The 12,876-nt window shown below is 34.3% G+C and overlaps 2 protein-coding genes across 2 annotated transcripts in view; one reads left to right on the top strand and one right to left on the bottom strand.

Moving 5' to 3' along the window:
* Positions 1–12,876, top strand: part of LOC134840775 (uncharacterized) — a 225,823-nt gene that overhangs the window by 108,999 nt on the left and 103,948 nt on the right. The gene's annotated exons all lie outside the window — the stretch shown is intronic.
* The window catches only part of LOC134852815 (charged multivesicular body protein 4b-like), a 326,219-nt gene continuing 318,511 nt past the window's right edge, over positions 5,169–12,876 (bottom strand). Inside the window, exons 1-4 of the mRNA XM_063868621.1 lie at positions 11,906–11,964; positions 10,913–11,113; positions 7,641–7,885; positions 5,169–6,525 (exon numbers count right to left, since the gene is read on the bottom strand). Of these exons, the coding sequence (XP_063724691.1) occupies positions 6,076–6,525; positions 7,641–7,885; positions 10,913–11,113; positions 11,906–11,963 (954 nt within the window). The 5' untranslated portion in view covers position 11,964 and the 3' untranslated portion in view covers positions 5,169–6,075. Of the gene's footprint in view, positions 6,526–7,640; positions 7,886–10,912; positions 11,114–11,905 lie in introns of the transcript that reaches the window.

The following is a 12,876-nucleotide window of genomic DNA, read 5'->3' on the forward strand; positions in this document are numbered from 1 at the left end:
ACAAAAGTATTCGTATCAAGTCAAAGCCCTAAATGTTCCGACTGCTCTTTGAAGTATCGGTATTATATTCATCAAGAAATTATCAATTGTTTGTTGATATATATCTCTCCACCACGCGCAATGTTAATCACAAGGTGATATATCTCACCCTTAGTAATAATTTATTTCGAATATTAAAAATGCTCAAACCAATCACAATGAGCAGGTTAGTTTTTGAAGAAAAAAAGAAGTTTGAAAAAACCGGAAAAAGTTTCAAAAAATGTACATATTTTTCAAAACGTTTGGCAGGGTAGTTTTTGAGATATGTCAAAACAAACATAAAAATTAACCATAATGTAAAAAATTGGCTTTTTGAGGTCATACCTTTTTTTCTTCCAAATTTAAGGAATAGCCGTTTGAGAAGGAGAGATCCCAATGACTACTTCTTTAGTTTAAACGTTCATCTCAGGTTTCTGCATTTATTATTTGAGAAAATGAACAAAATCAAAATCAAATAATTCAAAAATCCCCCTACTGAAACTTTCGAAAGCCGTAGGCAGATTTTCATGTAAACTGAGAAGAGACTAGCAAAATATGCAGGCACATAGAATAGCAGCCAGTTTTTTCCAATGACACCAGAATGAGAAAAAAATGAAACTTTTGGGAAAAGTTCAAAAATTTTCCAAGGGATCGCAAAAAAAAAAACAAAAATTAACAAATCGCATACATTTTCATAATACATGTTGTTTTCAAACTGGACCTAACACTAGCCAAAAATAAACCAGCACTATAAGCTATTAAATGACCTAATCTTACATACGTAAAAATATGATGAAATTGAAATCTACCAAATTTGCCACTAATGAGCAATGATTATTTCTGGTACCGAAAAAACAAAAACATGAAACACACTCAAAAAAAGTTCCTCCCAAATTTCAGTGGTCGGAACAATTCCATGTTAGTCCATTTCACAGCAGGTAGCGCAAAAAGTTCAGGCCCCAATCTTTTGAAAATTTCGTTCAAATCACGACCAAAAGGGCTTTAATATGGTATATCACTGACCAATTCTGATGATGATTATTTATATTACCGTACCTGGTTTGCATGCAAAACAAAGAAAGAAAAACTAAAAGCACTCCCAACGACAAAATTCTTCCCCATTTTTCAATGGCCGGAACATTTATATACCCAGAGGCAAAGCAGAGCTCGCACCATATGCAATACAAAACAAACATAGCGTGACAAACTAGCGGGTATACAATGTTACGAAAGCCGCTAAGACGGAAAAACATTTTGAGATGTCGAAAAAAGCCAGATCTACCAAAATATTTATATATTTGTCCAATTTATCTTGAAGGAGAAAAATGAGTTATTTTTGCATCGAAACAAACTTTACAAAGCGGTCAATAAAACAATTATTTTTGAGCAAACAAAACTTTGAAATATTACTAAGTTTCTCCCTCAAAAGACTCACACGCATAAGAAATTTGTTTCGCTTCTACAACAGCGCAGTATATGGCCGTTACCTCCACCAATGAGGCTTTTGAAAAGGCATTCAGGTATCACGAAGCAATGTTAACCTCCAAAAAATAATCGGGCTACGGGAAAAAGCCAACAAATAAACAGACGAACGGAAAAAAAACAGGTCCCAGCATCTTCGAATAGCAAGCCTTTGTCCTCTTAAGCAGTTATGCTGCAGTCTCTATCAAATTGCCAATGCGATGCAAGAAAAACTCGACTAAAAAACTAACTATTTGAATGCTCCGGATTTCGATCTCCTTCCGGTTCATTAGGAGTTCCACTTCCTCGCAATCGCGCCACAGACGATTGGAAGAAAAACTAGTTGCCCAGCTTATGCTAGATTCACATGTTTACACAAGCAAAGCGAAGTGTTTTATTACGAACAATTGTTTTTCCAACCTAAGACGCAAATAAAAGTGCTCATTAGTGGCACTTTTGGTATATTTCAATTTCATTATATTTAAGCGTATTTAAGCATAAGTTAATTAATAGGATACAGTGCTGATTTATTTTTGGCAGGTGTATGGTGCTGTTTGAAAACAACAGGTGTTATGAAAATGTATGGGTTTTGTTAATTTTTTTTTCGACCCTTAGGAAAACGTTTGAACTTTTTGCAATAATTTCATTTTTTTCTCAAAAACCAATGAACCATTTTTCAAAACAATGGTGTCATTAGAGAAGCTGGCTGCTAATCTATGTGCCTATTTTGCTAGTTTCTTTTCAGTTTACACCACGTTCTATGGCTTCCGAAAATTTCAGTTGGGGGACTTTTGCCTTATCTGTTTTGTAGAAAAGCCAATATGGACTTAGGAAAAATCCCTTTTTTGAAGTTTTCAGTTTGTTTGAAGAAATTTAATCACTGTTCTTGAAAGCTACCAGCTAAAGCCGATAAGACTATCAGCTAAAGACTATTCCCATGCTTTACTAGCGAAAATTTTAGTGAATTTAGAAAAGCCAACTTATACAATTTTTGATCAATTTTGGAATCTTTTTCAATTGTTTTTTTTTTCGAAAACTACCCAGCCAAATTTGAGTTACAGAATTCAGTTGAAAGATCGGTTAGAAGTTTTCTTCTTTAAAAATGCAGCTAATCCACTACTTAAATCGAAAAATAACAAGTGTTCTGTCTTAAGTCCATTTTTGAAACTTTCAAAATTACGCATTTCGGTATCAGTACAAAATAAGATCAAAAATTTAAATCAGGTAAATTTAGCATAAGCTGGATTAAATCCGGAACATTAAAATTATTACAGTTTTTTTTGTTCGAAGTTTTCCTGCACCTCATTGGCAATTTGATAGAATCTGCTTTATTGGTGGCTAGTGTTAGTAAAAATAGAAGCAATCAGTACGTGTGAAGCATCAGTAAAGTGAGTACGTGTTACTCCCAAGTCTTTCAAAAAAAGTCTCTGAAGGTGTCTTTTCAACCTGATCCTTGTGTTTTTAACCTCGCTTGTGTCAGCGAAGCGTAGCTTCGCCTCTGTGTTTAACATTTTGATTATATTTTGTACTGATACCGATATGCGTAAATTTCAAAGTTTAACAAAAGGACTTAACGGAAAACCCTAGTAATTTTTCTGCGTAAATAGTGGATTAGCTTCATATTTAACGAAAAAAAGTACAAATCGATCTTTCAACTGAACTCTTTATTTCAGATTTCGCTGGGTAGTTCTCGAAAAAAAAATTGAAAAAGATTCCGAAAAACGATCAAAAACTGAGAAAGTTGGCTTTTCCTGAACTCGCAAAATTTTCTCTGCTCGTATGCACCCTGATTTTTAGATTGAATCCTGAATATCGGTTTTAGCCAGTAGCTTTCAAGAACAGTGATGAAATTTCTTCAAACAAACTGTAAAAAATTCAAAAAAGGGATTTTTCCGATGTCCATATCCGCCATTCCACAAAACAATTAAAGCCAAACAGATTACACAGGAAAAACTTAAGCACGATGTTAGTTTGAATGAATTATCAACCTCAGAATGAGCAGGTTAGTTTTTGAAAAAAAAAAGTTTGCAAAAAACCGGCGAAAGTTTCAAAATTGTACATTTTCTGAGGCCATGTTTTTTCAAAACGTAGGACATAGCTGCTTGCGCAGGGAAGAATCGCACACCACGTTTTTTCTACCGATTTAACTTTTATTGTCCGGTTTGGCAGGGTGGTTTTTGAGAATTGTCAAAAAAAACATAAAAATTAACCAAAAGGTCAAAAAATGGGCTTGTTTGAGGTCATACCTTTTTTCTTGGAGATTTTAGGAAAAAGCCGCTTGAGAAAGAGAGATCCAAATGATTGTTTCTTTAGTTTAAACGTTCACCTCAGGTTTATGCATTTATTATTTGAAAAAATGAACAATTTCAAAATCAAATAAGTCAAAAATCCCCCTACTGAAACTTTCGAAAGCCTGTAGAACGTTGTGTAAACTGAAAAGAGGCAAGCAAAATATGCAGGCAAATAGAAAAACAGCCAGTTTTTCCAATAACACCATTGTTTTAAAAATTGGTTGAGTAGTTTTTGAGAAAAAAGAAACTTTTGTGAAAATTTTCCATAGGGTCGCAAAAAAAAAACTTACAAATCCCATACATTTTCATAATACCTGTTGTTTTCAAACTAGACCTAACACTAGCCAAAAATAAACCAGCACTATATGCTATTAAATGACCTAATCTTAAATACGTAAAAATATGATGAAAATGAAATATACCAAAAGTGCCACTAATGAGTACTTTCATTTGCGACTTAGGTTGGAAAAAAAATTGATCGTAATAAAACACTTTGCTTGTGTTAAAGAAATTGTTCGTAATAATACACTTCGCTTCGCTTGTGTAAAAACCATATTTGTAGGAAAACTTGTTTACAGCATTGTCCTACACTACAATGAAAAATTCGCAAGTTTAATGATTGGAAACGTCATCTCACAATCTTTTGAGCAGCTTGCAAACCGCTCACATTTTAGATAATTATGATTGCAATAATTTCATTCTAGTGCAAGACTCTTTTCTGGTAAACAAACAAGGATTTGATGTTTATCTGTTACTTTTCAGCCCTCTACGGCGGCAAGATTTTCACCAGGGTGTAGTTACTTTCTTCTAGCATTGCTCTTTTAGCCATTGTTCTTTTTCGTTCGAAGCTTCTTGGATGGCTAGTCAAATTTTTTAAAAACGAATGAATAAGCATTTTTTTGTAATTATATTTCAGAAATTGTGATCAAAAAACATGTTGCACACACCGGGACGTGTTGGTGTCACATAAGACGTGAAATACAATGTGCTATAATACATTATAACAAAAACACGTTTCATTTAGATACTACTGCTGATGAAAAAATAAACAAAGTATTAAATATGGTCATGTTTTAAAGAAAACTTATGCTCAGCCTAAGAAAAACGCCAGTTTTAATTTCTTGAATCTTCTGGTGCATAATTCATTTTCCTGTCAAATGCAATGCTCCAGCACCTTGTCCATAGCCATAACCCTTCGGTCCGAAGTTCTTTCCATAGCATGACTTGCAGTATGCCTGTGCGTCGTGGTCTGCCGCGGTCGCAACTTCTAAAACCTTTCCACAATCAGCACACTTGAAGCAAGTTCTGTGCCACGCTTTTCCGAATGCATCAATCTTTTCCATCGCATAAACAGTTTTAGTGCACACCGCACAAGGATCTCCGCCCCCAAATCTCGGCATCTTTTACGAACTTTCTAGAAATTTCTCCAAGTAATCAGCGAAAATCGGCGATCTTCCTGATTGAGGAATAATGAAATAAAGTAGATTGCTTTTCGAAATATTGCAACAAATTACAGGCAGTTAGATTTCTAATATCAGCCGAACTAAATTGCTTAAACTTCAAAACTGAATAGAAAAGTAAATTTCTTTGGCGGAATAAGATGACAGAATATTTTGAGCTTGTTTGACTCAAATTCTTTCAAACTTGGGTGTTTGCGAATGAGCTACTGTTAATCATCGATGTTTCTCAACTACTCCATTAATCGGTTTCGATTGTTAGTTTTAGTTTGAGCACTCCAGCTTCAAATTGTATACACACAGTTATTACAGTTGTTAGACTTCTATAAACACAGTTAGTTCACTAAATAGCCATGCCGCAAAGGCCAAACGCAGGCAATCAAACAAATATCTGAAACGAAGGAGCAAAGCAAGTACTATGGAAGGAATCAATATTGCATCAATATTTGCATTCAAACAAGCGAGGCCTTAAACTAAAAGGATTTTCAACGGATTGTACAAAACATTGTCAAATAAATATATTGTTCCACAGTCCAATTACAACAGTAGTTCAGTTGCTTTTTTCTAGTCTTCAGTAAATGTCCTTACAGAGATTGGTATGCTGAACATTTTCTATTCAGTTAGACCCTGGCCAATAACGTTTTAGCTCTAAGCTGCACAGCTACTATTAAATCAATTATGCTATGGAGGAAAGCAAAGCTGGACCTTAAAAAATCAGCTTGAATCAAAAACCAACAATTTCAAAGAACATTTTGAACTTTTTTGACAAGCAGAAGCAGTCTTCTTAGAAGATGCAGACAAAAAAACAGGAACATACCAAATATCAAATAGTTCATTCAGCAATAAAATTAAACAGATGCCAATAAATTTTCTGAAATTGGTCTAGGAGCATCAAATATAAGAACATTTTTCCAAGATCTATATTTTTTACAATTCTCTAAACAAGATTCCGAAGTCAACAAAACAAAGTTAGAAAACTCCAACATTTGACTTCCATTCACGTGTTCGTCCAGAATTTCAGTGAAAATCAAATCCTTCGCGAACTTACGAATAGTTTTGTCGTGTTTATAAAAATTTAATTGAGTCATAACTCCTTCATTTTTGAGCATCTGGATTCGGTTGTATTGGTCGTAGGAGAGATTGCTAAGCACCAGAGGAAACCCGGGCGAAAGAGGTATAGACACTGACACTTCGCGGAACAGGTTTCTCAGCAGAAATTCACGAGTCATAATCCCTCTCGAGAGCAAAATCAGAACCGATATCATCTTGCGTATTTGGTGCAGTATGAACGAATTTCCCTAAGGCACAACTCTTAACCTCAATTACCAATCACAATTTCAAAACAAAACAACAAAAATCAGTCGGTCTTTTCTAACTTCCAACCGCTAGAACGAAATATTTATAGGCGGCTTTGATGATTGACAGTCCAGCTAATTCCAATAGTGCTCTGCATTTAGAAATTCACCACGTTTATGCCACGAAAGTACATCTATATCTGTCAGAGATGTTGAAAAGTGATGAAACTCATTATTGCTCAACAAACTCTCAATTGTCTGATTCCGAATTTGGTCCTCATAAAACTGGCCAATTTCAACCTGATGTCGATCAAATTTGATTCTTGGCCAATATGGCGTGAAGAGATTGAAGAATTTATTGTAAAAGTCAAATCCGATTGAGTTCAGAAACAGAGGTGTTCCAGGAGCTACAGGAACCTCAAAGCGTTCTTCGAATAGACGCAGGAAGTCTGCTGTTGCGATAGAGCTTCTACCCAAAAGTATCAGACAAGTTATCATTTTTCGTACTTGGTTATACAGAAATGCGTTGCCCTAAAACGAAAAAAAAAACCATGTTTGTTACCAACTATGGCTTAAAGGTCAAACCTTCACCCGGCTTGTTTAAAAAAACTGGCGCTTTGAAGTTTCTTTATCGGAAAAAGGACAGAAGGATGCTCTGCATGTAGCTCAGAATGTTCCGATCAAACTGAAATACGACAGAAGTCCAAATTGACGAAAAATTTTTAATCAATCGAAAAACTATATAGATCTTTTCGCAACTTTCTAAGTAAATTTCCTGTCATTTTTTACGAGAGCGTTTGGAACAACATTTTTATAATGATGGCATTTCTCGAAGTAGCTGCGGGAAGTAAGTAAGGCGTAATGTGGATTTTTCCCGCGCCATTCAAGGTTTCTCAGAGTGTTCGCGGTGCTTCAACTGGGTTCGCGGTGCTTCAAGGCATCAGTAGCAATTCGAATTATTAAAATTTCTCGTCAAATTTAGCCGAAAAACTTGTTTCGCAGCAACCAGGTGCGCTTCAATCTTCTCATAGTTAACCATCTTCAAACTTGAATTTGCCCAAAAAAGTATCCTTAAAAAATCGGGCGTTACATGCAATAATTTAGAATAGCTAGTTTACCTTAAAATGAACAGTGCAGAACTCCACTCCTTTATACACAAATGGATCGTCAACTTTGCCATCAAAAATGTACCGATAACAGAAACTCTCAAATGATTTTCTGCTCCGAAACTCTTTCGCCAGACGCTTCTTGTCAGTAAAATTGATGAAATTTCTTCCCCCAATAAAATCAAGGGCCATTTTACGCACAAACCACAGATGTTCTTTTGATATTCGGAAGCTGCTGGCTTCATTCAAGCTCAATTCTGCAGTTTATTGCCCAATTGATCAATAGTACATATAATTCATTAATTATTGAACTAGCAAAAAAATAATAGATGGGAAGCAAAAACCATTCGTTAACCTCGAATAGCTGAAAACAAAACCCAACAGGCCAAAAAATATGAAAAAATCAGAAGTTACACAGAGGCTAAGTTGCACCATAGCCACTCTATAGCGGTTGTGCTTATTACTTTTAAACTAAAAAGCAGTACGATGATGGAAGCTTTTGAGCCGAAGAAAAAAAATCTAAGATAAACAATACATTTTCAGGGATCTGAACAACTTCATTTTGATTTCGTTATACGTAACTTAATTGGCCAAACAAGCTTCATTGGCACTATACTGTCCACTCAGATCGTGTAATGAAAACCAGGTAAACCAATTAAAGATTCGTAAGAAGAAAATGCTACGCTGCAAAAGTAGAAAAATTAAAATCAAACCCTTCAAATCTTAGCGAATGGTTAATAGCAAAGAATGGTTAATAACAAAGTTTTTTGTAACAATTTCATTTTTTTTTGTGCGCGGCGTGATAAAATGATCTGAAAGAAAAACTAGATTTTAGGCATTTCCGATGTTCATTGTAAAATAAGCACACTTGAAAGATGTTATCTCCAAAAAATGACTAGAAAAAAACAAAAAAAAATTGCTAAATTTTTTGAATTTTTGAAGTGTCTTCTTCCCAAGATGGTGCTAATAAATTGAAACCTTTTTTTACTAAATTTTTCAGTGCTTGAGAAAAATGGCTTATTTACTACTTATTTGCGACTATCTTTCTATAATAAGCCTCCTCGCTAGCTTTACTCACGCGAAAAAAATCGAAAAATCCAAACCGGTTTTTCTCGACGGTTACAAAATTTTTTGGAAGTTTTTTTGTGTTATTCGAATCGAAACTTTATGTGCTTTAATACGACATATCACTCAACCTAGTCCTATGAATATTTGTGGTATATGATTTTTTGCGGAAAAAAAGAAAAAACTAAAACAACTGAATACAAAGTTCCCCCCCAATTTCAAGTATCGGAACAAGAAGTTGGTTATCAATAGATTTAAAACTTTATATAAGAACGTCATACCTAGTCCTTTCAAATGTAACTTTCAATTAAATTCCAGTAACATGAATGTTAAGACTGTGTGTGAACATTTGAGTAAAATTCTTTGTTTGAAGTGAGACTTGGAAAACAATGTGGTATAGTTTGGAAATTACGGCACTATGAACCAAGCTGCCATCTATAAGACTACAACCGAAGTAATGTTATACCAATTTACAGAATGGGATTGATTTACAGATGTTGCAGTTTCACTGTTTTTAACCCTTTTTCATTATAGGCATACGTATTAATTTTAAAATTTTATTATACAACGGCAGAATCAATTTAAAAAAATAATTGAACAACAAAATTGCCGCTTGTTTCTCAAAATGTATTAACAAATCTCATATCTCAAATCTATTAACAAATAGCCTTGTTAGTGTTTTTGAACAATTTTTTTTTCAAACTTCTATGAAACTTACAAGAAGTTCCATTGCTAATTTACTCTCGAAAACTGTTTGTAAACGGAGAAAATTATAGTTTCTCGATACAGTATAGAGCTTGAAGGCTGTAAAACAAATTGAAAACCCTCAAAGAGGATAGCCGGTTTCTGTGCAAGTAGCACAGAATGTTCTAACAATAGTCCAAAAAACACAACAAAGTTATTTTTCAACATTCCTTTTTTTTCTGCGCGTTGTGATAAAAGGATCTCAACAAAAGACCAGAACTTGGAAAAATTCTACAGTATTTTAAAAAAAGACAATTTTGTAGAAAAACGACTAAGAAAACAAAAAAAGCGAAACAGATTGAAAATGAAAAAAGTTTTCTGCAGACTTCCAAATGGCGCTGAGAAATGTCCAAAAACAATGCCGCTGAGAAATGTCCAAAAACAACTTGACTGATTAAAAAATATGTTTTCACGGCCTTAATGAAGCAAAAATATGCTATTGTAAGCCAGCTCGCTCGTACTATTTGCTCGAATAGACTAAGAATAACAAATTTTAAACCTATTTTTCTTGATAGTGGGAGAATTTTTAGGACATTTTTATGTCGTTCGTATCACAACTGAAAGGCTTTAAAATGATACATCACTAGACTCATTCCCATAACTTTTCTGGTACCTGAATTTGCGTGGGAAAAAAGATAAGAATCTAAACAAACCCGAACACAGAGTTCCTTCGGATTTTTCAAATTGTCGTAGCAATAAGTTGCCCGTAGATATAAAATAGCTTTCTAAATGAAAGATCGCATTTTGACTACAATTTCAAAAAATCTTTTTTAATTCAAAACTGGGAATTGGTTAGATATATTTTTGAATTATATTTTTAAAAATGCATTCATAGGTTTACTGCGGCTAAAATTTCCCCAAGTGGTCACAATTTCTGTGGAAAAATGACCTTCAAAACCTTCTAGTTTACGAGAGATCGCAATGTTAAAAAGTTAATACCCAAACAAAAAATTCTATATATAGAAAGAATCAAAGAAAAAAATCCAATCTAATCACTTACTTTTTGAAACATAGACAACAGACATTTGGAAAAGAGTCATGAACACAAGGAAATAGAAAAAAAATACTATTGTTTTTTAGAAGAAAATTTCAAATTTTGAAATTCAAAAAATAAACAACATGGCTTTAAACTTCTTTGAATTTCAAGAAATAATTATGATCGACATTTTCTTGATAAAATTTCACCCAATTTGAAAAAACTAGATAAATAGGTAAAATATTTCTTCCACTGGAAAATCAAAACACAAGCAAAACTCATCAAAAAAAAAACTGAAACAACCATTCACCTTATAGGTAAAACTGTGTCCATTGTTGAAATGAAAACATCTACTCCAAGCCATAGTTCTTTCCCACTTTTTCAAGAGGAATCAAAACAATATTTTGAGTCGCTTTACTTTTTGATAAGTCTTAGATTTCATCTTTTAGTATATGTCTGATCAAATGGACGCGTAAGCTAGAGATATATAGAAATGTGCCTAGGCTTGCGAAAGCGTAAGTGGGCATCAGATACGAGTAGTGTCTGTGACTGGCCCAGTCCCAAGCATCGAATGAGGGAGCCACTGGGACAGCCTCGTGTACTCTGATCTCCTTGGGGAGAGACGAGTTCAACACAGAGAGCTTAGAGGGTGAGTAACGGTGCAGATTGCAGCTCAATACCTGTCGTAAAGCAGACACGCCTAAAACATGAAACAGGTTCAGAAAAAGATCTTCAAGCTCTAAAAATTGAGCAAACAATATCACAAAAACGGACATTCCAAAAAACTAACAAAATCATACAAAACTGCAGAACTTAGAATTACATAACATACTTATTTTCCGATTAAAAGTTCCAAATCTTTGATGATAAATGCGATCAATTCCAAAATTCGCAGCTTCAATTTTATCAATCCATGGTCGGTTCTTGCTTTTTGGAGGACTCTTATTTTTACTTTTCTGAATGCTTATTTCGGTAGATTTCAGGCGAAAGCATTAACCTCCAGTAGTTATGATGTTGGAAACAGGAAAACCAACGTAACCTAAAAACATTCATTTCAAATTTGTGACAATGCATACAAAAAATAAAACTAATAATTATGCCGAAAATTTTCTCATTCTATTTTTACTTCAACGCTAGACTTCAATTAACAAGTTTTCAAGCCCAAGTCTAACTTCAGCTAGGCAGAGAACTTGTCGGAACTCTTCAATAGACATGAAAAAACGTTCTTCCGCTCATACGAAAAGTCTTAATTCAATGAAATTATCTTATTCAATTCAAAAAATCTGTAAAGGGTTTGCAGCAATAAAATCAAATAGAACATCATCTCAAACTTAACTACATCTAAATTTTTTAGACGTTAAAACAAAATCTCTGGATACAAGTTAGGGTCTTCGGGTTGATATCTTCATCTAAGTTCTGTAGGGCTGAACTAATACAATTGGCATAAAAATAGCTACAGACTAGAAATAAAGTTAAAACTGATAGACTAAACCCGCATCAAACTCTGAAACCTTTGTCAGTGCGAGAAGCTCTACTGAACTGCAAAGCATGAGTTTCGGATGCCACAGCAGATTTGCGAATTAGTCCCGCCTTCCACAGACCCTCCCACAACAGTTTCTCAATCGTGTGGGTTTTCAAGTTCGGCTGCCATTGAAGACCTTGAAAAGGAGCTCCGTAGTATGAAACCAAGAGAGCATATCTACAGTTCGCTGCCCGCTTCATGTTAACTAAATCAAAGAACAATCAATGTTTTCCGAATCTGAAACACAAGGAAATAATGAAAGCAATTCATGGTCACTGTTAGAGAATGAACACATTTCCGACAGAGAGGCAAAGAAGAGATTCGCGTCATTCGCGATATAACATAAACGTAGCATGGCAAAAAGCCCTGAGACAGAAAATGAGACGAACGCCGCTAAGTAAAAAAAATGAAAGAATGGTTTTCTCGTTTGTCTCGATTTGCATTGAAAATTACTTAACTTAAAAAAACACATTCCAATGAGTGTGAAGGTAGTATCAGAAAAAAAACTTACCAAACAGTAACAAAACTCGCTGCAGACGCGAAGCTGCGCTACCCAAACACAAGCTAGAAAAAGTTTTAAAAAAATAGCTCAAAATGGTCAAAAAAAGTAAAAAGAACAGAAGCAAGATTGGCAGCTCCTGAGAGTACTCTCACAATTCCCAACTACAGCGTTGGGAATTTCAAATTTTGAGAAACTTCAAATTTAAATTTCCTAAAAATTGTTTCGAAAAAACTATAAAAATTTTCATACTTTGGAAACAACAGACTTGATCATTAATAATTGATGGCAAAATTTGTAACCCCAGAGAGTTCTCTGACAGCCCCCACTTACAGAGTACGAAATTTGAAAAAAAAAAATTTAATTTAAGTTTTCTGAAATTTTTTTCGAAAAACCAAAAAAAAGGTCTTATCTGGAAATCTACAAAGATTTGAGCAGTCAT

The sequence above is a fragment of the Symsagittifera roscoffensis genome, chromosome 1, assembly GCF_963678635.1.
Source record: "Symsagittifera roscoffensis chromosome 1, txSymRosc1.1, whole genome shotgun sequence".
NCBI classification, from domain to species: domain Eukaryota; kingdom Metazoa; phylum Xenacoelomorpha; order Acoela; family Convolutidae; genus Symsagittifera; species Symsagittifera roscoffensis.